Here is a 24,735-nt window from a genome sequence, read left to right as displayed (position 1 = left end):
GAAATTCTCGAAGAGTTAGTATCGGTATTCCTGAAGCACGATCTCCTGCGCGATACCAAAGAGCCGTGAACCTATGTTACCGTCATAACGCCGATTATATTCTTCTTATTTTTAAAATTAGTACTACATAATGCAGCTGAAAAGAAACCTTCAATTTCTGTTTGCTGAAAGTTGAAACATGCTCATGCATCGATTTCGAATCGTTGAATAATTAATCGAGTCACTCCGGCAATATGCCCATCTCTACTTTGCTGTTTTCAGTTCACTCTGGCTTGTAGCTGTTTATAAACGCTTTATTTGAGGATCCCGTTTCGACGAGTGTGTCTTTTGTCGAAAACTGAAAACAGAAAAATCGAGATGGGCCTATTGCCAGAGTGAGTCAATTAATGATTCAACGATTCGATATCAATGCATGAGCATGTGTCAAATTTCAGCAACAGAAGTTAAAGGGTTCTTTTCAGCGACATTACGTACCAATTTTGAAAATAAGAAGAATCTAATCGCGTTGTGTCGGTTAACATGGGTTCATCGCTCTCTGGTATTGTGCAGGGGACCGTGATACAGGGAAAGTGATAGAACTAGCTTTTCGAGAATTTTCAGCCACACCCGGCGGCGGAAATGAGCCATCAACTAAGTGTTGCAGATCAGTGGTTCTCAACCATCGATGTCTCGCGGACCCCCTGTGAATCGGCGGAGATGACGGAGAACCCCGTTCGTGGTAAGGAAAGGGGAAAGGTATAGGTCAAATATAACAATGATTTGATAAATGGATTTAACTAAGGGCTAGTGTAAGGTAGACCTTTCTTATTGACATACACACGAGGAAACTCGCCCAAAAACTGAAACATTTCTTCTCGACCTGGGGAAAAAAGAAAAAAAAAATTTTATTGCCGGGCTTGACTGATGGGGCAGGGCTTCGCGGACCCCCATTTGAGGACCACTGTTGTATATAATAAAATCGAGTCAGTGTCACCACTTTAAAATACCAATATTAAGATAGCTTCAGTTGCAAAAAGTTAAAGCGGAAACAGCAATTATCCCGAGAAAACTTGCACACATTTGCGAGCGTACCCCAATTTTATCGATGGTATAGTGGACAAAACGTTAATCGAGCTCAGTCGAGAGGATGGCGTTGTGGAAATGTCTTTTCGGTTTACGGACGCAACCCACTGCTGCCGGGGTCATGTGGAAAGCCATGTAGCTTAAAGGGACTCCGAACCGAAATTCTGAGCTCACAAAACAAGGCTGGACGGATAAGCGGGACGCTGCAAAACCCATAAACATCACTCATACAGCAATATCTCTAACGGATCGCCTTATTTTTGGAAAAGAAGTGCGCGATTGAACACGGTCGACGAGGCCGACAAGACAAGTCACGTCATGATTCTCATTCCTTCTCCTCTTTCCTATGTCCCTTCAAGCTGCTGAACCGAAGCGAGGAGGAGAGAAGCGAGGCAGCTTACCCCCCTTCTCAAATGTTCCAGGAGGACAATAACGTCCTAGCCATCGCTTGATCGCGCCCTTCTTTTCCAAAAGTACGGCCATCCGTTTGAGATATCTATGTATGAGTGATGTTTTGGAGTTCGTAGAGTCCCGTTCAATGCTTCTGCGGCCTTATTTTGCGAAATCCAAATTTCGATTCAGTATCCCTTTAAAGACATTGCAGCCGCACTCACTCTCCTTGCCGGATTCCGTGCAAGCTACATAGGTCCTCGGAGAGCATTCAACTATTTCTGTCGTTACTCGTGCACCCTATAACCATGATTCCGTGTCTTCGGAGTTTATTTTTCATCAAATTTGGGGGGTTGTTTTTCGGAGTTTATTCTTTTTTTATAAAAGTTTATTTTTTTTTATTCTAAAATCTCCAAAATTCGGAGCTTAATTTCGCAATGTTTCCTAAAAAAAAAAAAAAAAAAAAAATAAAAAAAAAAATACGGGTGATGCTAGATAAAGAAAAATAAAACGCGCTTATATAACTTAATATTTCATCAGCTGGATTTGGTGTTGGTGCCAGTGCCATTGGCAATACTAATTTGTCCCACGGCAAAAGTTGCACACATGTGTGGCTTGGATAAACGTCGATACCTTAAAAATAAACTCCTGGAGGTAGTCGCTTGGAAGCACGTTTTCATTCCATTCTATTCCATGCTACCCAGCAGCCGCGCGAGGTGGAGTGGTAAAGGATGCTTCCGAATTTGATGCAATATCTATGGTCCATAGCTTTCATTGTTACAAAAACGCAACCTCTCCTTCCTTTTAAAACAAAAATAGTATTCCCCAATATAGAAACTAGTACAGAGGCTTTTTTCGTGACCCGAAAGTACAATGACAGGTCGTTCTGAACCTTGACGAGATAAGCGGTAAGACCCTTTTTGTCAATGATCTGAGATTCGAAACATAAGCGTGGTGGCATTTTCCCGGGACCATTGACCCAGAGTATAAAAGGCTCTGCATTGACCCTGTGTGCTGAACTGCTGATCAAACGTAATTGTAAAATACATTTTTTTTTTTTGGGGGGGGGGGGGGGGGGGGGGGAGGCATTGGCACGTGAAAATTCGGAGTTTATCAGATAAATCCGAATTGACAAAAAGTTAACCGGCGTGTGTTTTCCGGAGTTTTCCGGATTTATCCAAAACACGGAACCCTACCTAAAACCGGGCAATGGTGTCCCGATGACCGAGGGACTGTAGCCATCCAAGCCCGTGGCTCTACTAACGTTTGGGAATTTAAAACAGACAAAAAAGCGCGAACGAAGTTCGGGCAATGCATACACCCAACACCGGTGAAGCCTCTCATCCGGGACTTTCACTGTTTCTAACACACCAGCAAAAGAAAAAGCGCCGGTAGCCCATTCCCCTCTTCTCTCTCAAATTGGCGCTGCCCATGAGTTCCCGACTGGCGCTCCATGCGTGCAAGCACGCGGAGCGTGCACATGATGATTCCTTTGGCAGACTTGCACTTGCACTTGCACATGCTTGCTCACACAAGCAACAACATGGCGGCGGCCAGACACGGAGCCCACGCGGAGGACCTCTGCCCGATTCTCGAAAAATGTAAATGAATTAGTATTACAAATGACACGATCTTAAATATAATAGTTTAGTACCGCTACTGATTTCTCGCGTAAAAAGAGTAGTACGTTGCTTTACCCGTTATGTTGAGTTATTTTCACGTGACTTTGCTCAGATACTTCCGAAGAAATGAATGCTTAGAAACCTTGACGTTTTCCCAACTTGTATTGCGCCTGCTACATTTAATATCCCGCATTGCAACTCTATTTTCGCTTTCCAAGAATAACAAAAATATGAATGGGATATCCTTGTCCTTGCCACCGACCTCATTAGTCGGTGGCAAGGACATGAATGCAGTACAAGCTCTCCGTCCAGTCCGCACATCGTGCTTTGGTGATCGTAAAACTCCAAAATATTATCCAAACTGTTTCACATTAAGGCCAGACGCATTCACCGACATTACCAGCAGATACACCAATCAGACGGCGTCGAAGTGCACGATTATTGTGTTTGTCACGTTTGTGGACGTGTTCTATCGTCCGGAACTAATCAGAAGTAGAAAAGGCGCGGTGACTCTCGCTTTTCACGCTGCTTGATGACTCCCAGTAGCTCGTAGCATCGGCTGCGTCTGGATTAAAGCTGAAACCAAGTAAGCAAATAACTTAAGGTGTGTTCACACACTTGCAACCGAGTACGACAGAGTGAGACAGGACCGGTTTTTAAGCCTTTTGCGACGGCGTAGAACCGGCTGCGGAGCAAGGCCGTCGCAAGAGGTTTAAAACAGGTCTCGTCTCTACCGGTCCCGCCTGGGTGCGTCGGAACGAGCCTTTAGAGACTAATACGGACAACTCCAGAGTGAAATAAATGGCCGACGGTAGTCGAAGGCGATCTTTGCGGCAGGGAGTCGACAACTTACCATTTTTGCCGGAAATGTCGCGAATGGATCTGACCCAGTAGAATTAATGATGATCCACTAAATATTTCTTCATTCGGGGGATAAGATCGTGAGGTCGCAGGTCTTGGTCTTTTGAAGTCCACATTCAGTGTGCCGTTACACGTGTCAGGTTTTGTCTAGCGATTTAATACAAATCAAACAATTTTTTTTTTACTTGGTGACTCATTAGATATTTTTTTGTAGAATATTGTCATTGTGGCTATAAAAGACAATGAGCTTTATTACTGAGCAGATTGAGCACATCCGGTTAGGAAGAGAGATACTAACTAGTATTGCCATTTGGCAATGATATATTACGGGGGCTTGTAGGCTATATTGGCAATAAATTGACCACAAATGACTGTTGCCATCAATTACTGAGTAGGCTGGCTTCAACTGGCCATGAATGGATATTGTTGACATTTTTTTTTGCTCTCTGTACTTAAAGATGCAATTGGCATCATGTCGTTACTTGTGGCTATGAGAAGATATATTATGGACCCGATTGGCATTAAATGGCTAAGAATAGCTATTAGTTACTACGCTAGTCAATTATTTACTATTTGTACTCGTATGTATATGATTGGCTTTAGGTAACTATTACTGACTGCACTCCTCTTACTCACTAGATTGGAAATTTAAATGGCTATTAATGACTATTGGTTACTTAATATTGCAAGTTTGCACTCCCCGTGTACTTAAATACGGCGTCAGCTTCAGGTAGCTATCATTGGCTAGCAGCATCTGGTTTTGACCAGATTGGCTTCGATTGGCTACAAATGGCCAAATTCCCAGCTTCGTGATTTCTGTCGAACTTCATCGTCCCACGAATTTTGTCGTCAACAACCTCGGAAGGCATGCCGATACGGAGCGACCGAAAGTCTCTTGGGGAAGGGGGAGAGAGGGTGAGTGAGAGAGAGAGAGACGGAATGTGTGTGTAAACAGTAAAAGAACGGAAGGGCAAACAAAGCTCCGCACAAATCTGCGCTCTCACCTTCCATCCTTCGATGATCTCCATATATCATATACTTTTGGTGGAGTCTCAGGAGCTCAAAACCAAAGCACGATCCGCGAACTCGTCGCAGGACCTCTACTGTATTCGTGGTCTTGCCACTTCATACTTAGACGTGGCAATATGTGAGATAGTGAAAGCAGTAGAAATGTGACATTTGTGAAAACATCCTATTTTTATTTATTTCTTCAGAAGTATCCAGCAACGTGAAAAAATTGAACTTGTAACGTTACGAGCAAAACAATAAACTACCTTTTTTAGTGAAGCGATTAGTAACGGTAATTCCTGAAATTTAAAGCTGTGCTCCTTTGTCATTCTAATGTTCATTACATTTTTCTTTTTTTTAAGTAACGCGGGCACAAGTTCATTTCGGCTTTGCGGCGACACGGGCATTCTCGCGTGTTAAGAAATTGGCTCGCTTTGTTGGTTTGTTGGGCCTCAACGGGCGACCGGTCGCTTAGTTGTGGATGAGAAATTTAGCCATTGCAGTACAACCGCTAACCCGGGGTTTTCAACGTGCATCACGCAGTAGTGATTAGACGGACACGTGCCGGTACGCGCGCTGCTCGCTTCCCTCGCCGCACCTTTCACGACTCAAGGTCGATTCCGCGCCGCTGCGCAGCGCCGCCTTGAAGACGAGGCCGGCGCGGTTGCCCCCTCAAGCGTCATCGCTCGTGGATCCACGCAGCGCCGTCTACTTAGCGTCAGCGTCGCCGCCAGCGCATCTCGCAGATTCTCACAACCTGTGTGATGTTTGCACGCGTGACGCGAAACGGACGCCACTGCCGCTTTGCGGCGACTCTCGCCGAGTTTTGGCTTGTTTGCCGCTTGGCGGCGGGCAGGTGGCCACACTAACGATGACGTCACAGACAGGTTTTGTCTTCGATGCGGAGCGGGGCTCACCTCCGTTCACTGATTGCGCCGCGGAAATGCAAAGACACACCTTCGCCGCCGTGGAGCGCGTAATTTCCGCGGTTGGTTTTTCCCCCGTGGTCGTTCTCTCCGCCGAGCCGCCACACAAGTCGCCCGCCATTCGCGTCCGTCATTGGTGTTGTTTTTCGGACATTCTGCGTGGCGAGTCGGCGTACAGTTCCAAACTCGCGTCATGCCCTACCTCCTCGTTTGGAGCCAGGTCCCTGGTGCGGTAAGTTTTGCACCGAACGTGTGCCATTGAATTATGTTCGGATTTGTCGGATCGCGTGACGAACAGCCGAGACACTGAGCGGAATACGGAATAAGAGTTTCGTAGCGAGTTTCGTCGCGAGTTTCGTCATGCCGTATCTTGTTTCGCGTTGCTTGCACGTAACGGTTATGTTGTAACGGTTATGTTGATAAAAAAAAGGAACAAGTGACGTATTTTCGTTAGTTTCGTTTTAGAGTAGCGAGCAACGTTGTTAGATTAGCTTAGTTACAGAAGTGCTCATAGACGCTGTGGTTGCACGAGCAGTAAGCCCCTCTCTCCCCACGGCTCGCATCCCGTCGCTCGATGCGCCGGACGGCTGCTATGGTAACTGCACTGTATTCTATGGAACACGTGCGTTTCGAAGCACAGCGTCTAGATGGCGTTCCATTGTACTCTATGGCAGAGCCGTATATGTAGAGAGTTTGGTCAATGGGAGGCGCGGGCAGAGCCAGGGCGTGTGGCAGACTCGGAAAGAGGGCTTGGCATGCTCTCTTGACCAACCAGAAGCCGAAAAGAATCCCCTAGCGGTGCTAGCGAGAAACAGTTCTGAGCCGATCGATCATCGAAGGTCTCTGTTCGTATATGGTTTTAATAAGTGCGTAAGAGTGAAGTGTAGTAACTCTTTGTGGTTGAAAATAGGGTTCACGTGTTGTTTCATCATGATCATGCAGAAAGACGTAAGCAACGAATGCGCCGCTCAACTCTGTTTGGCGCGGACGGAGTGTGACCGCTCTGACGGCGGATTCCCGGCACTCGGCGTTTGGCGTAAGGATTATGTCGATCTTTCCGCTAGTCGCCCTCTTCCACCATCATTTTAGATGAGTGTGATTGAAACATCACGTGTACCATATTTTCAGCCATCGAGAGTTACTCCAATGCAGTTATCAGGTTTATTTCTCGCGACCACCGCCAGGGTATTATTTCCGGCTTCTGGTTGGTCGCATTCGAATTTCTGAAGACGCCCTGGAACACGCCCAGCCCGCTTTCGGCCAATGGCGCCGCTTCATTTGTCTCCTATACTTCCCAACGAATGGCCAAACTCTCTACATATACGGCTCTGCTCTATGGTACACACAGAATTATGAAACGAAAATCTAGATGGCGCTTCAAACGACGGGAGGCGGACTGAAATGAGTGAGGGGGGCGGAAGGGTACCCCGTCCGCCAGATTTCCACAACTAAGGTGATCAAGTAAGCGCTCTGTGGTGTCTGTTCTTCCTTTGTCCCTGTCTCCAAGTGCAATCATGTTTTCTAACGTACCATACCAACTTGCCCAACAATCAGCACTTGTCAATCGAGTTACGTTGGTAACGAGCGAGTAATGGCAATAGATCGATCTCACCAGCCAGTTTCCTTACGCCGCCGCTGCCGCAATGCATCGAGGGAACTTCAGTCTTTTTGCGCGTTTGACAACCTCGATGAAGCACTGCGCGTTCAGGGCAAATGACACGGCACGAGACGTCTTGAGAACTGCCGCCTGCCTCCCTCCAAGTAAAGTCATGGCGGTCTATTAGTTACTTCTGGAGGACGATGTGGACAGCGCAAGTTATCTTCGGTGTTCACCCCAGCTCGCGCCTGTGGCTTTGGGAAGTTCCAGAGAGACAATAAAAAATGCACACAAAGTATGAGAGCAAACTGATTTATTGGCGTCACCATCAGTATGACGACACAATATACGATTGTTGCTACCGGTTAAAAGAAAAAAAAAAAGAAAATAAATCGCAATAAAGATGACGTAACCCGCTACTGTTTTTTTTAAGCTGAAGTAACACGTACCTTTTAAATACCACTAACGAGTAAGAATGCTTAGATATTTAGTTACTTTTCTTCCCGGTAATTTGTACCTGTCTGGCTCAGAGTTTTGATCGACGCTCCGTATTCCCAAGCTTCTTGCAAATGTCCCCAGTTAGATGTTTTTTTTTTTTTTGTTTTTTTTTTGTACACAGAGGGCGCAACTGACAATCCAATCGCCGATGAGATTTTCTGTGCTCTATATACGGCATCAGGAAACTCAGGCGATATCGTTTTTATATATCTCGGACCCTTTCTAACATCTCGGAATCACAGAAAAGTGTCTCCCGCAATTTAAAGATTCATATAATTTGCAGCCATGATTTTGAGCACACCAGGATGGCTCAACTATCGTTTTTCGAAGCAGACTTGTACGGCACTCATCATATGCAAGTAATTAAACTACTTGGGATCAGTTATTTTTTGGAGTAATTTTTAATAATTTGAGTACACATATTGAGAAGTGATCGCGAGAGAACTCTGACTACTTTTGGAAGAGCAATAAAAATTACTTCTGACCGTTACTCCTTTTTCCCTCCCCTTTTTAATAACCCCCTATGTTTCTCGGAGTTTCCTAGCAAGGGATCCTAGAACAGAGTCTCCGACGGGAGGACGGTTTATCAGAATTAGTAGATTTCTCGTTAATTGGAACTCGAGGGGGACAGAAAATGTATTTTAATAAAGCAAAGATTGAATTGCCGGGCGTTTCCCCCCATAGAGATGCATAGGGTGGGACCTGCATGTAAGTTTGAATTATCCAGAAGTTTGAATTAAGAGAGTTTGAATTAGCGAGATTCGACGTAGTTTACAATTCGGTGATTCAATAACGAACAGTACGAAAGACCCGTTTCTAAATCGGCAGAAGAATATTTCATTTGGAAAATGGCGAAGCAATCGGTAAAGTAATGGTTACTTAGTAAAAAAAAAAAAACAGTTAATTTTTTTAAGTAATCGAGTGATATTGTTGAATACTTTTTAACTGAGAGTAAGAGTATCGATTACATTTTTTTTTCGAGTAACGTCTACAAGACTGGTTTGAAGCGTAACTTATTATCTGTCTGTATAGTCTGACTCTAGAATTGCTCTCCTGCATTTTGTTGCTTATCATTTGATTTACACCGTCCAGCACTCATTGTGACGAGCTCAAAGTTTCCATCAAATTTTTTCTTTTGTTTTATCTATTAAGGGACCATTTCTTTCGTGGACTTCACTTTGATAACACCGACATTTTATGAGGTCATTGTGAACTTTTTTAGGCTCCAACGTACCTTGACGGAAGCCAGGACCCAGCTTTGTTGAAGGAGCTTGGCGGGAAAGTTAACAAGCCCGTGTTTTCGAAGCGGTAAGTGCATTATCTCAAACCACCAACTTCTTCGAGGTATGCGCAGTCACGAATAAGAATAAAAATAGCAATCTTGCATTAAAGTGCCCAGAAACAATAAGAATTCAATCATTCATTCATTTTTTTTTTAATTTTCTATGCTCACGAACAGAAGATACATTGTAAAAAATAACGAATTAAAAGCGCCAACACCCGCTGCACCGAGGGTGTTATACAAGTGTTGTATGCGGGTCATGGGGCCAGTGGAGATGATTTGGTACAAGGAAGTTGCAAAACTCGCCTTGGTAGGTGAAGATTGAAAGAGGACAGTTCATGGCGATAGATTACTCTACGAAGGCAATTGTACAACAACATCCAATTTCGCTCGCGTCTTCTCGAACGGGGTCTTTAGATTGGTGCACTTCTACAAAAACACTATAAGTAGGAAACTTTAAGTGAAAAACCAATGACTGACAAATTGGATGTCACGGGAATTGCCCAGGTTTGCGCCTCGCAGCATGAAAACATTCTTGTTCGAAATTAAGGCTCCGACACCTTTACGACCCATTTGCTGCGTTTTGCCGAATGAGGTAAAGAACCAAGCCGTGTGAACGAAACTTGTTGCAAGAAGAGCTCCATTGCGAGCCAGTTAATTGACACCGAAATAACGTATACAGTTATTTAATTTGTTCATCTTTCATTTTGTACCCTTATCACGGTGCATAAGAAATGCACTTTTTTTTTCATTTTCATTTTAGTCAGAACTTTTTGCTTTTGAAACTCTAACTCTACTTAACATTGAACCATCAACTTGGGAAGCTGCTTCGAAACAAAGATTTTTCCCATATATCGAGTGTTATTGTCTAATTTCTTCGACCATATGTCTGTGGGGAGGTAGGCAATAACTCACTAAACGTTGTCTTCGCCTCCATCATAATGTCATCAGTATGTCAGTTTGTCAACGGACGAAAGCTATGCCTTTTTTCATGTTTTAATTCGCAAGAGATCGGTTGTCCTACTTGTAGTAAGTCGGATTATTACACGTTTTGCAGCAGGCTCGAGCAGCTACGTAATAGGAGTTTGGAGCACTTGGTTGCCTGTATGCATTTCAGGATTGTATTACATTAAATAGAATCTGTGTGTGTGTCTGTGGGTGAAGAAAGGGCTCTTGAAATAAAGACTAAAGACCGCCAGAAATGTAGTTATTGCAGCAGTAACTACATTTTTCTGACGGTTACTGCCTTTCTACTAAACATTTACTTCCTCAAACGCGCGACAGGTAGTAACTGCGGCTGCTATGCGGGTAAGTGAGAACATAGATTCTGGAAACCTATATGGGGACGCTATTTTATAGGCTATCGCAAACATTACGCTGTGTGTACCGTTACCTTTTAGTAGAGATACATTCCTTGGAATGTTTAGCAACAAGATTGGAGAACAACATTGGTGCGAAAGCAGCACCATATTTGTAACATTGTTCACGGACGAGGTGGTCACTGACTAACCGACTTCTTTCAAATCATTAGTATAAAAGACGCATGGGTAGCCGTGCGGCCAGTGATTGGGTTAGCGTGTCGTCGCGTGGGTGTTGTGCGTGTATGTTATCTGTGTTCTAATTCTTTGTCGGTGTTAAATGCATAACATATGTGCAAATGTGTATATAAGCAGCGTGAAAAAAATCGCATATCCCAGCGATAATACCTTTTTTTCAATTAGATTTGACATCGACTAGCGCCACTTGAGTTCGGGTAGCGGTTACTAGGTCTTGTGAGAGTTAGTGCCAGTTACGAGCTAAAGGTGGTGAAAGATACTAGATTGATTAGTAACCGTTTCCAAAGTTCTTGACCTAGTAACCTTTACCAGCTTGACCGTTACTACATATGGTCACTAGGCACCTTGTAACATATGTGAAAAGCAGTTACTAGCTTTTCTCTAGTAAATACTACTAGGTTTTTTAAAGAGTGTACTACGAAAACAGCTTGTGTCGCGTTGCGTGTAGCCAAAAGTGGTGGTAATGCCACGGCAGGAAACGCTCATAATAACGTCGCCGGTGAAGTACCACGAAGTTCCACCAGAAGGCTTAAGCATGCTCACGTCGGCACGCACTAAACTGTTCGTATTCTTCGGTCACGACTGTACATATAACTCGTGGATTGGTGTAGGATTCGTTAGACAAAGTGAAAAGCCTATTTAGTGACGCTACGATTCCTGGAACGCGTCTTCGACTGCTGTATTTATTGATCCTATCCCGTCCATACATCAAAAGTGGTCGCGAAGTGGCAACATACGGCATAGCCGGCATCTTATGCTGTCGGATGTCGCGATACTGGTGATGGACGATACAGAAGTTCCCGAAAAAAATACCAGCGAACGCGAGTGTCACTGTCGTCGTGGAGCCCCAACTCTTGGCTACCGAAGCTTCTGTGGACAGTCAATATAGAAAGCAACTTGCAGAAGAACAGGCGTGCGCCACATCCACCTTGGATGCTGTAACACCCCCAAGTTCGCGGCCGTCGACGACGTGACGCTTGTGTGACATCGTCAGGCGGAAATCGAGGAACCCTTCTTTGGACGCAGTAAAAACGCCAGTCGGAAACGGGTTCGTGGCATTATAGTGACATTGGCATAGAACATTCTCACAAACAAAATTTCTTCTCGAGGTCACTGATCTTTGCACGTGGACACTAACTCAAACCGACCCTTGTCTCCGCAGTACACTGGTCAAGGTGGATGACACTCCGTGTTCCGTGCTCAACAAGCTGGAAGTCATGGGCTACAAGGTGCTCGCCGTGTCTGGGGACACACTGGGCACCGTCTGGACCGTCCACAAATCGTGACGAAGGGAAATTCGGACCAAAACGAAAGCTACAATCTACAAGGGCCGTTCAAGGTTCATCAGGCCTTTTGCCCGTGGGAAATCGCTGAACAAGTTTAGCATGATGAAACTTTCGGAGGACGTCAACGGGTATAGTCTTTCTTGAATATCCGGGGCCCGAATAGGCGTATTTGCCACATCGCAGCAGTTCCCGCTATCATGGCGGCGAGCAATACGGCTGTGGGGCATCAAGGAATAATTAGATTTGGGCGAGGTTAAACCGACTGAAATTTTGAGGATACTGTAAGCATGACATAAGGAACAAAATTTCTCACTGACAAGAGTGAGAATGGTGTCAACAGTTTAGGAAAGGACGACCCCCCGTGACAAACGAACCGCATGGACACGTTCGTCCGACTGCAGTCAAGCAGCCCAATTCTCTCTACGCCATGGGAATCAGGGAGCTGCCAAAAACAATGGCAGAGAAGTTATGGTCATGTACTTCGGTCTTGTCGACTTTTTTTGTTTCCTTTCTAGGAATAAAAATTCCGGTCACCCTCGAGTGACCCTTGTACCTCCTGTATAATGTATATCGACACATCATGGATTTTCAACACGACCAATGAGTGTAGAGCATGAGGGATCTCGTCCACAAGAAGAGTAATGTGCTACACGGGCTGGGACATTTATGAATTTAGCAAAATATTCTTAGTTTTCATAAAGAACTATGCAAAAAAAGTCTCACAGTTTATTTTTTTTGCGAAACACGAAAACCGCCAATGACAATGAAAAATAGAAGTGTCTCAGCGAATCTCGAAGCTCGTAATACAATTAGACCTGGAAAAATGCCATGGGCTCAGAGACAACGAGCAAGTGAAACCTTAAGCCGGGGCACGGTGTAGCCGGGGTCACACTGCTTATGCAGCATACAGACGACAGTCTGCATACAGATTCGAACGCGAGTCACCGCGAGATTCGTACTTCGAATGCCGCGTGGCAATGAGTTCAAGGAGAAACTTAACACGCGCGCACATTCGAACCACGGATGTTGCCGTGACTTGTGTTTGCAGACCGCCGCTTGTATGACGTATGAGCAGTGCGACTCCGGCTTTATGCTCACTGACCTCGTAAGTGTGACGTCACCGCTGCAAGCAAACCTTTGCCAGGGGCGTTGTAATGGACGAATACATGGGAGTGGATTTCGCCCTGAAAGATGGATCGGTCAAAACTCAGACGTGGAATTTAAACACCTAAAAATAACACACGAAGGACGCCTAGATTTCGCACTTACCACCACAGAGGTTTGCCGAGAATCAGCTGTTTCTAAAATATTTAAGACGGCAACTTCCGGTCCTCGAGACGCTTCCAAATGCCTGTGGCAGACGACGAACGCACGACGAACGCACACGGAATGACAGCAGTATGCCGTCTGCAACAGTTTGAATCGCTTCCACAGTGATGCGATTTTGATTTTGCATTTATTTGGAACGTGACAGGCCTAAGAAAACTAATCACGTTTATAACAAATGGCATTTCTGTGCGAAACGGCATAGTGTCTGCCCAAAAATCATCACACGCATGGAGACCTGCTAAAATACAGCGAGAAAAGCATCTGTCTAGTACATAATTTGAAAGTAGTGTCGGGGCCTTCTTCTGATTTTGCAGGTGACTTGATTGTAATGAAGGAAAAACTGTTTTGACTCTAAAATGAGCAGTTTGAGAAGCCAAAGTTTGTTTTTCAGGCTCGCAATATCGGTGTGTGTTTCGTACCTGCCTTGTAATCACCACACTGAGAACAAATCCAGCTGATTTTCCAGTTTTAAGTAAGACCTCAAGCGCGCATGACTGAAAAGGAACGCTTCCCCGTGCATCCAGAAGATTTGAGTTTACTCTTACCCCGAGTGTAAAAAATAAGGTCAGAATGACCTTGCCTATCAGTCTCGCCGTAGCTCACCAACGAGCATTCTGGATAAGGTAGATAAATAGAAAATACATAGATAGACATATAGAAGGTACATATTTAGATTGATATATAGATGGTACATACATAGATAGATATATAGAAGATAGATAGAAAACAGATAGAAGGATAGGCCAGGAGTCGACCATGGCTTTGTTGACTCACAGGCAGCCGTCACACCGACGCATCGTCGCGCTGCTGCCGCCGTCGAGGCTGAACCTTTCTTTTGTTTCTAGGCACAAGTTCGCCGATTAGATCTTGATTTTCTGTTTTTTACTTGTCGATGCGTATCCATCCGCGACAATTTATATCTGTTACGGACAGTTCGGTTGATCACGCAGGTGTGCACTGAAGCAACTGTGCTGTCAGAAATCCTTGAAACGTGTGCTGGCTTACCTTGATACACTTCACGTCGTCGTCGTACGTGATTCAGCTTCCCAGGGTTTTCGCATTCTCAAATCTGACGGAAGCGAGCTCAACGCAAAGACGTTCGTGCACCTCGGGCGTCGACCAAAGCTGTGCGCGGGCACTCTTCGCTTCCAGAAATCCCACAGAAAGTTTACCCCGAGAAGAGGAGTTTCGTGGATCGTCACCAACCTTATTCAACGCGGTCGCGTACCAATGAGCCCGCGAAGCAATTCTATCGTCTGCTAGCAAGGCAAAACCGGTTGTGAAACTTTACTCGGGGCTTTTGTCATCTCTTTATGGTAGTGAGACGATTGAAAAAGTCTTTATGATTAGATATTGAGGAGACATTATGCTTACAGAAAATTATTTACTTTTTATTAGGCGATTCCTAACCTTACCCCGAGCCCCAATGCATTTGTCTATTACAACGGCGCTAGCAACGGTCTGTCTGGAGCGAAGGGCCATGTTGTGACGTCATCGCTCACGGGGTCAATTGTTCCTGTGCACATCGCTCTCATTTCTATTTTTGTTTTGTTCATTTGTATTCCGAGTCTCGTCATTTACTTCATCCTGGTATTATTCACCCTGATTCGTTGTCTCGTGTCCTTAATAAAGCTTTATTAAAGCTTTATTAAGGACACTCGCGGTGTCCTTAATTTTGCGTTAATCTGGCACAGGAAAGTTGTACAGTCAATTGCAAAGCATTCTAGCACTTCAAGAAGCCAGTAGACAGGCAAAACATAACAAAAAAGATGTTTCATAATGGAACACTTGAAACATAGTGATGATGTTGCCCTTTAAAAACATGCAAACAACACCCCGAACCGGAAGTGTCCTCGGCTCCCTATCATGGTGACCGGAAGTGGCCCGAGTACCATGTATACAATAAGTTATAACTCGCAGCATAAACATTCGGTTTGTGGTTTATGCCATAAATAAATTCTCCTGCATAACCCTTATGTGCCAACAAAAGTGATTCTACAATAAACAGTGTGTGTTTCATATCCTAGCGAACTTGTGTATCCCCCGAAAGGCGTGTCTCCCTTTATTCAGAATCCTAAGCTTTTGGTGGCAGGGATTGGACCTGGGAAGGAGTAGTAGAAAGGAGAGACTTAGAACAAAAATGTGAAAAATTTAGATTCTTGACAAGATATGGATAGAAAACTATGAGAAATAAATTTAAATTGCCTGCATTATTTTTTGACGTACCGTAATATACCGAAAGATAGCCCACCTAAGAGGGAGATCAAATCGGGTGAAAATATAGAGTAGGCTGACTTTCGGTGTGCGATCAAAGAAAATTAAAAAAGAAAAAATGCTAGTTTTAACTTCTATGACCTGCGAAACTTGTAATTGCAAGGAAGGCCTACGAATTTTGCCAGTCTGCTATGTTCGCTAATTTCACGTCGTGGCTGAGTAACTCCATTCCTGCCGTGGTCACCATTGACGAAAGCCCTACAATTGCTAGAAGTGGGATATCTTTCGGTGTTTCTGACAAATAGCAAATCCTGCCAAAAGTAGTTGTGGGTTATCTTTCGGGGTGGGTCATCTCTCTAGATATTACGGTAGACCCCTCTCACTGCAACATAGTTTTTCCATTTGGCTATGCATTTTTGTATTCCGACATCAGATTTCTGTTTGCAGGTCCCTGAACAAATAGAGAGCTGCCTGGATCACTTCGTGATCCAATGGGAACTTTTTTCCTTCAAAATGCTCCTTCAGAAGGACAAAAAGGTGAATATCAATAAAAGTAATGATTATAGGGTGGATGTGGCAGTACCTCCTAGGATTGACCGGAATTTATTTTTTGTCAAAGTTTTATAATACAAAATCTTTTCGGTCAAAATATTGTTTAGCCACCCATGAAAAGGAACTTTTGTAAAAACTGAGGGGATCACTGATACATATCTGTTTTACAAAAAAAGAAATGCAACTCGGAATTATATAAACATTACTTCGCCATTAATAAACCTATGTATAAATATTTAGATGTCAAACTGTCATCCAACTGTTCATGAAATGCTCATATGGATGATGTGATTGTAAAGGCCAGAAGTGCGCTCAACTTCATTCAGCGAAATTCAAAATGATCACACGGCACCTTAAAAGAAACAGCTAATATAACATGTGTTAGGCCAATTTTGGAATACACATATGTTGTCTGAGATCCGGCTCAAATATTCTTGACTGACAGACTAGAAAAAAAAAATTAAAATGGGACTGCTAGGTTTATTCTTGAATGGAATAGATAGAAAGTTTGCTGTTGCAAAAGGGCGCACTGTTGCAGGCACAATAATTGTGCAGCTTGCAACATATGCTCTGGCACGATAAATGGTATATTTTCCAAGAACAGCATGTGTGCAGTCCCATGAGTAGGTCAGCACCACTACATGAATCATATCAAGACCGGTGCAATCAAAGTGCGCTTTCTCAGCATTATTTTGTGAAGACTGGCAATACTACCACCATCACCAGAGTCTCCCAGAAAATACATTGACATCTGCATCTGACGTAGTGTTTCATCAAGGGCAATGCCAAAAAACAGATTAGATTTTTACACATCAAAACATGTCTTTCCCAAAGCCCACAGTCACTGGGTAAGTTCGATATTCTACTGCAACAGGAACAAGGCTTTGATGATCTTGCCTTGGAGCTTGGGGTTGAGAGGTTGCGGTCATCCTATCTGCTGTTGCTTCTTGTTCTGCAGCCCATTGATCAGTTAGTCCCTCAACATGTGGTTGGGCAGCCACCCACAGTAGAAATTATCCGCAATAATAACGTAAGTAAACCAGACAATATCGAACTGCCTCATTATCTTTGTTGGCAGTAACGAGAAGAAAGCTCCCTGCAATTATATTAGCTTTCAGTGTGAATTATACAGGTGCCAGACAGTTCCGGCAAAGGAAGAATCATGTCTGCAGAGTTTATTTTTAAAATGCCTAGAAGGTGTGTCACATGTTTTTAAAATAAAAACCATGTATCTTTTTTTAGTGTAATACCTCTTTTTTAAGGAACACAAATGCCATGCCTAAACGGGAAATCAGTACAACAGCTAGCAAAATCACATGTATAGGTTGATTGGGCTTTATTGTGACCCAGAAATACAGTGCTGTGAACAAATGTTGACAAGTCTAGATACTTTGCTAAAAAAAAGTGCTTACAAAGTAACCAAAAGGTTATTTTTAACAGTGACAGCCATTTCTTATTGGGAGGTGACAAACCCAGTGACACGTTCCTCCATCTCTGCGGCAATGTTCACTAAGTTTAGGCGATGTCGCTGCAGGTCGGTTCGATAAATATCTCCATCGTGGAAGTGATCACTGCTATGTCTCTCTCAAAGATGTCGAAACGCCGAGCTCTGATTGAAGGATAGGGGGTAGACCTCGAGGCAGTTTGCTTTGAGGTCTACCCACTATCCTTCAATCGGAGCTTGGCGCTCTGACGTCACCACAAACCTTGCAAAAAGAAGCAGACGAATTTGCGCTCTGCATAGGACAGAACGCTTACCATATAGTAAGTATGGCAGGGTCCAGGAGCATTTCTTGGACACTTTTAAAGAAGTTTGCAATATATACACCTAAAATGCTTCATGCCGGCAAGGCAATAACATTTTCTTTTTATGAACCTTTCACAAACTGCCAAATAAAGTTAAACACTCGTTTACTTGTGCAATAATGGAGAATGCAATATAACCTTCCCCATTAAGTGAACATATCAAATTGACGTCGGAATGCCTTTGTTGTGGGCCACAGATATTCAGTCTATTAAATATTGCTTCCAGATCCTCTGGTAGATTGGGTGCGGCCTCCGAATCTGGATCTAAGCTCTTGAACACTTGCTAGACATGTTTGCCTCGCCAAAGCTTGAATCCAGTGCTGCTGCATACTTTTAACACAAGGTAGACCTAGAAAATTCTCTCGATGCTGTCCAGAGCCATTCAACACTACTTATGCTCACTAACCATGAAAACCGTACTTAGGGGCTGCTGTTAGTTTCTTCAATAATCTCAACGTTTTAATAATCTTGTCAGCTGTCGCAACTTCAGCTTCAATTAATCTTTCCCTAACTCCTTATTAAAATGAAATAATCTAAACATATACACTGTGTACCATAATTTATCTTCGTGCTATAGTGCATTAACCAACTCATTTCTTGCAATACCATCTTCGGCACACTCCCAGCTCTTTGTGTTTCATGAAATGTAAATTTGTTTTCCAAAATGCTACCCCACACTGTAAAGTGACAGCAGGTTTTCTTGTATAAAAATAAATAAACGAATGGGTTATGAAAATTGGTGTTAGCTGATTACTGTCAGTCATATGCCGGGCATTTTTCTATGTCTGTTGCATACAGCCGAATATTGATCATGTATAGTTTGCGTCAGGTTAAGAAACCAGTATATGCTCCGCCTCCAGCATGCGCTCGCTGCCTACCGCCGGGCTCTGGCTCAACACATGACAATCTTTTATCAAAGGCAGACAGGTCGCTTTCGAGGCAGAACATCTGGGTTCATAACGTGTCACAGACTATAATAAGTCAACATGTTTCCCTTCTGATTTATGGGAATGTGACACTCCATGACCCGGCTGCCCAGGGGCCGAGGCAAGGCCATGCAGGAGGAGCGGGAGCATTCTTTAAGCAGCAATGAACATTGCCAAGGTTGTAAAAAAGGGCTTGTTGAGAGAGTGTTTATATTTGGAGCTCCAGCGAAAGGAGCTCCGCTGGGAAAAGGTGAAGCTGTGCTAATATTTCTACACATCTTCTTTTCACACGCACAGTAGGCTGCTGTCACTGAGGCAGTAATCATTTGTATGCGGCGTGCAAACACATCTGCTCTTTGCGCGCCTCGTGTGTTTGTTTACCTTCGAAATGTGCCCATGGGCGTCCACAGGGGGGTGCAGGGGGGGATCAGTTGTCCTCCCCCCCCCCCCCCCCCCTGGAATTTCGAGGGAGTTGCGAGAGAGAGGGGGGGGGGTGCAAGAGCAGTGTCTCCAATTCAAATTCCCGTTGAAACCCAAACGAAACCGAATTTAGTGTGACGTGAACCGTTTAAATAATGCAGCTGATGGTTCACACACAATGCATATTGTCATAGGCGTTGACAACAAGATGTAGTACGTATTGCTTCATCGTTGGGGTATAAAAACATTTCTTATTACCTACCTTGTTGACTAAAACAGTACTGATCAATTTATTCAGGAGAGACACAGGGTAATCCACATCCATCGGAAGCAAGCGTTTCTAGCCACAAATCCAAATCCAAATCCAGAGCGCGGCCGTGAAAGCAGATAACGTGGAAACGAGCTGAACATAGCCATCATCGCGAAGTAACAAGTATTTTTGCTGTCTCACATGAGATTCGTCCTGGCCAGTTCGACGCTCCTTCAAGCGGCAGCGGACGTGTGACGAACTGTTACCCGGAGACCCCCCTGAAGAGCCTAGTCAGACAGGTAGTAACGCGGGCGCGTCCTGATGGGCATCAAACTCTCATCAGGAGACCAAACCGGAGATTATTGAAACCATGACAGGAGCTGCACCGACGGTGACTTTACACGGCGTGGTAAGTTGCGAAGCAACTCACATGTCTACTGATTTAGATTTGGGAAAGATCTGGATACAGACAGAACCGCTGAAGGTCCCGGATAATCTTAAGTTGCGTCTCCTTATCCACTTATGGACGCGAAGTGTTACGTACGACTCCAAGAAAGATGTGGTATCTGAGAAGAGGACTTTCCATTGCCAATGGCTGGCAGGTTACTCGCCTTGGCTTATGTACTCAGCGACAGCTCAAGAAGCTTTTTGCCGTTACTGCGTCACATTTCGCCCGAACGTTCACCGTGGCACGCAAAGCAGTTTTATTGCGCGCGCTTTCACGAACTACAAAAAGATGCACGAGGCGTGCAGGGACCACATAAAGTCCGGATGGCATCAGGAGGCAGTCGAGGCTTCTCACCACTTTATAGATGTGATGGCAAACAGGCAGCCACCTATTGTTCGCCAGCTAACAGAGCACTGCATGATCAGCTTCAGGGGAATCGCAGGAAACTGTATTCTACACCATTGTCTTTAGCGTAAACATGACTTGCCGATTCGCAGGAAGCAGTCTAACGGTGGAGTCTTGCATGATCTTCTTGATCTTCGGGTGGAAGCTGGAAATGCTCCGCTTCGGGAACACTTCGCTTCCGCAGCTGGAAACGCCAAGTACGCATTTGGCCGGGTCCAGAACGAGATAGTCAGCATCTGTGGCAAGCTGCTAAAAAAGGAAATAATATCCGAAGCTAACAGAGCTGTAGCTTCTCCGTCCTTTCGGACGAAGCAGCTGACATCAGAGGAACAGAGCAGCTGTCCATCAGCGTTCGGTTCATAGAGAAGGTGGGAGACGAGGCCTGCGTTCGTGAGCAGTCTATGGGATTTGTAGCGCTGGAGCAACTTAACTCCGCCTGTATTGCCGCTATAATCTTGAAATTTCTGAACGATGCCGGACTCGTTCTTTCGAACCTCGTTGGCCAAGGGTACGATGGATGCTCTACGATGAAGGAAAAGGAAGGGGGAGTGAACAGAAGAATAAAGCAAGAGTTTCCAAAGCCGCAATTCTTTCACTGAGCAAACCACAAACTAAATCTCGTGATCAACGATCTGAATGAGGTCAGCGAAATCCGAAATACAAACAGGGGTAATCAAACAAACCATAAACGTCTTCCGTGGAAGCGCCCTCTGAAAGAAACTGGTGCCCAATATTCTGATGCTGTGTGAAACAAGGTGGTTTTCAAAATAAAAATCAATTAGAATCTTCTCTACGCATTACGTGGCCATAGTCGAGGCGCTTGAAAATCTGGCATTGGCTGAATTCACCTCAAATGCTGCCACCAGACAACAAGCTCAAATCCTCTACTGTGCGACGACGAGCTCATCTTTCATTGTGGGCTTTGAAATTGTCGCCAAGTACGGCGCAAAGCTGGGACCTGTCACAAACGTGCTGCAAAGCGAGCGTATCCATGGGCTTCCATTCTGTGCATAAGCACATTGCTGAGCTCCAAAACATTTTTCACAGTCGCCGGATTAGCGCAGCTGAGCAGTTCTCGGATATCACGAAGACAGCTAATCGCCTCGGTGCGTTGATGTCTGTCCCTAGACAAGCTTCCCGTCAGACCCATCGAGAAAACTAGGGGATTTAGTCGCCGGAGGCAATATATGTGCCACATTTGGACCCACTCGCTGCTTCTTTGACTCGCAGCTTTTCAACGCGAAAAGCTACAGACTTCTTCAGCTGCATCCAGCCAGAAGGAAACACATGAGCTACAGTGAGTTTGTTGCTCTTGCCGAAGAACTGCAAAATTTTTACTGCATCGATAACTTTAAGGAAGAGATCAGCTTCTGGTACGAGATGTGGCGCAACAAAACTGGGGAACATCGAGGTAGCGCTTGCATTGCCTGTCACCATTCGCACTGTTGAACGCTCGTTCAGCAGTCTGAAGAGACTGAAAACATGGTTACGCTCAAGGAACCACAGGCTTGTTGGTCTTTGGATGATAAGTGTACACCGGGAGCGTGTAATGAAAGACAAGAACGACTTTATCACCCGGGTCATCACCAAATTTGGACAGAAAAACCCAAGACGTCTGCAGCTGCTTTTCAAGGACTGATGGCGGTTGCATAGCGCCACTTCAAGACGGTGACATTCTCTATTTCGGTCTTCTGTTCGCAGTAAACTTGGGGCTTCCGACTCCAGCTGGAACGCGAAGCAGAACGAAAGTCATTTGAGGGGACGAAAAGCCCTGAAGGACGGTTGGAAGGCTTTTCAGCGAAGAGGTGAATTTGTGACGACAAATGCATCGGCGGCCTTGGACCTTGGTTAACATTGATGTTCGCTGATGTTCAATTCCCGTCGAGCCGCGCCGGTTCACCGGAGCGCACTATTTGCGGCGCGTCGGCGTTGCTGGAAACCACTGTGATCGAAACGAACCACACGTGTTAATTCGTTCAATTTTGTGATGTGTATTGTTTCTGTTCATTGAGGGCTTTACGCTTTAGCGGAGACCTAGCGAATGCCGTATGTTCGTTTTTAGCCTTGTTTGATCTTTCCTGCAGGTGCTGCCGCATAAGAGTGCCCTCCACGTTGCGAGGCGCCCGAATACATGTAGAAGGAAATAGCTGCACTCTATAAACACATTATTTAATAAATTGTATGCTATGTTGCATAACAGCATGAAGTGCCTCTTTGTGTGCTTTAGGAATTTGCCTTTTCTACACTTTTTCTTTTTTCACCGGTTTGCTTAGATCTTAATTCGCGCGTGCTCAATATGTAGCACGGTACAGGCGATGTTACGTTAGGGATACAAACAATTGTATTGGCATAACAGTCTCATAACCATTGGTTCTAAAACAATAGGCAATACGTTTTGCTGCCGAAAGCGTGAAGTAACGAGAAAGGCAGCGTGTGTATGTTTCAAGTATTTTAGCATTTTATAATTTCATGTTATAAAAATTATGATGAGAACTACGAACTTTCATGTAATTGTAATTTTATAAACATACTTTTATTGTGTTGGATGTGGGACGAGGTTACTGGCTGAGAGTGGCTCTAACTTTCTGAACTATGATCAGTCGGAGCGGACGAAACGAACCTTTATGGAGCTGCTGCCAGGATATTCCGGAAAAGGGGGGAAGGGGGTAAATTTGCCCTCCTGGAAAAAGTGCTGCGGACGCCCATGAATGTACCCAACACGCGTTTGTTTCACCACAATCTCTGTACGTTGCCCGTTGATTGGTGTACTCCTCCCTGCATTCCTGAGTGCCAAGGACAGATTCTTAAACAATTACTCTCATCTAAATTTGGGCCCCTTATTCACCGCTGTCTGGTGCCAGATGGGCCAGCATTGCACAGTTCCAAGATGTAAGTCAGGCATGCATAGCCAGCTCGCACACCATATCACGGTGCTTTGCAATTCGAGGCCAGTGGCCTCTGGTACGCTTGTTGATATGCGCTTACAGCTCAGTGGGGTGTCTAAGGTCAGTACCGTTAGAAAAACTATAACACCCGCTGTAGGGTATCTCCATTAGTTCATAATTCATAAATTGTGAATTGACTTTTAATGTGTAGACTATAGTATTCAATGCTTACTTTCTGCACAGGTGAGTGCTTGTTCAATTCGCCGAATGAAAGTATAATGGGTCAGATATGTTCTGCCGACACATACGTGTGTAACCATATCATACACCAACTCGCGTAGTCTGGATGCGGCAGTGGTCACGCAAAGTGCTTCGTACGAACACTCGCGCAAGGAAAGCTGCGCCCCATGCCTCTAACCACGTAAACAGAACTGCGTTAATATAGCCGGGCGTGAAGACGAAGCGGTGGAATTTGTACAGTTTGGTTCGTACGTACAGGATTAATGGATCGCGTAATGCGCAACCGTACGACGGAGACAACACGTACGGGACATATAAAACTCGTCCGCGTTTAACGGCCTACAAGTTGGCGAGTTCGAGCGACGTTTGACAACGCGCCCCAGTACCACTCAGGACTCGGGCATATGCCGCAAACAACCAACGATGTAGCGCCGCGACGCTAAGAATTACGAGGACGTCGGTATGTCATTTAGCGATCAGGAATGCGGCTTTATTTCCATAACGAAAGTAACTCCAACACGCTGGGCGGGTCCTTATGCCTAGCGCTCTACCGGGGTTGTAAGCAGAAAGTAGCCGTCGTAGCTTGCTGGCTGCGCTTTGCAAGCTGCGTGCATGTTACTGTTAGACCATCGATCGCCTTCAAGATCGCCACAGTCATGGAATACATAGCTCGCGAGTGAAAACGGCGTCGTAGTATAGAAGCGGGCGGTTGGCGGGCGGACGTAGTGGCGTAGTTCGCATAGTCTGCTCCGTAGCGAGATGTAAAAAGGGTTGGTATCTACACGACACAGAACAGCCGTCGGTGAGGGTCACGTGTCCTCAAGGGCCAATCCCACAATTTTACTCGTTTCCCTCTTTCTTTTCTCCCTTGCGTGTAAACCATCTGCAGATGGGAAAAATAAAATAAGCTCCCCGTCCTCTCACAACTTCGCGTGCTTCGCGTAGATTCGCGTTCTCCCGAGTGGCGCCACATGAAACCACGCATCCGGAGAGTCACAAACCGCGGGCCTCGTCCCCCCGCCCCGCCCCTGCCCCCCGCCCCCCAGGTGAGAGCGACGAGAGCCACCGACCAGTGGAGTAGCCAGTAATTTTTGTCTGGGGGGGGGGGGGGGGGGGGGGGGGGAGTTGAGGTGACTGGGATGTCCGTGACTTGGGGTGTAGAGGGAGGGAGA

At 45.1% G+C, this 24,735-nt stretch overlaps 1 protein-coding gene across 2 annotated transcripts; it reads left to right on the top strand.

Annotated features, from left to right (window-relative positions):
- The first annotated feature begins 5,864 nt into the window (after nt 1–5,864).
- Nucleotides 5,865–16,165, top strand: LOC8024884 (GTP cyclohydrolase 1 feedback regulatory protein-like). 2 transcript variants are annotated; one of them, XR_005715351.3, is made up of 4 exons: nt 5,889–6,101; nt 9,187–9,272; nt 11,965–12,216; nt 16,079–16,165. XR_005715351.3 is itself a non-coding variant. In XM_002407279.5 (3 exons), the coding sequence occupies exons 1-3, from the start codon at nt 6,063–6,065 to the stop codon at nt 12,086–12,088; spliced, it is 249 nt and encodes an 82-aa protein (XP_002407323.3). In that variant the 5' UTR covers nt 5,865–6,062; the 3' UTR covers nt 12,089–12,640. The 2 variants fall into 2 exon arrangements, 1 of the variants encoding a protein (XP_002407323.3); XM_002407279.5 differs by lacking the exon at nt 16,079–16,165 and having other exon boundaries at nt 5,865–6,101; nt 11,965–12,640.
- Nucleotides 16,166–24,735: the final 8,570 nt, after the last annotated feature.

This window comes from Ixodes scapularis, unplaced genomic scaffold (genome assembly GCF_016920785.2).
Source record: "Ixodes scapularis isolate PalLabHiFi unplaced genomic scaffold, ASM1692078v2 PGA_scaffold10__122_contigs__length_95168666, whole genome shotgun sequence".
Lineage (NCBI taxonomy): Eukaryota > Metazoa > Arthropoda > Arachnida > Ixodida > Ixodidae > Ixodes > Ixodes scapularis.
Note: the sequence above shows the minus strand (reverse complement) of the source record. Positions and strands in the feature narration are given on the sequence as shown.

Bases quoted from the DNA above. Each gene is read 5' to 3' on its own strand.
- LOC8024884 (XM_002407279.5), top strand. From the start codon at position 6,063: ATGCCCTACCTCCTCGTTTGGAGCCAGGTCCCTGGTGCG. The intron at 6,102-9,186 runs GTAAGTTTTGCA...GAACTTTTTTAG, and splicing joins GGAGCCAGGTCCCTGGTGCG to GCTCCAACGTACCTTGACGG. The intron at 9,273-11,964 runs GTAAGTGCATTA...TTGTCTCCGCAG, and splicing joins AAGCCCGTGTTTTCGAAGCG to TACACTGGTCAAGGTGGATG.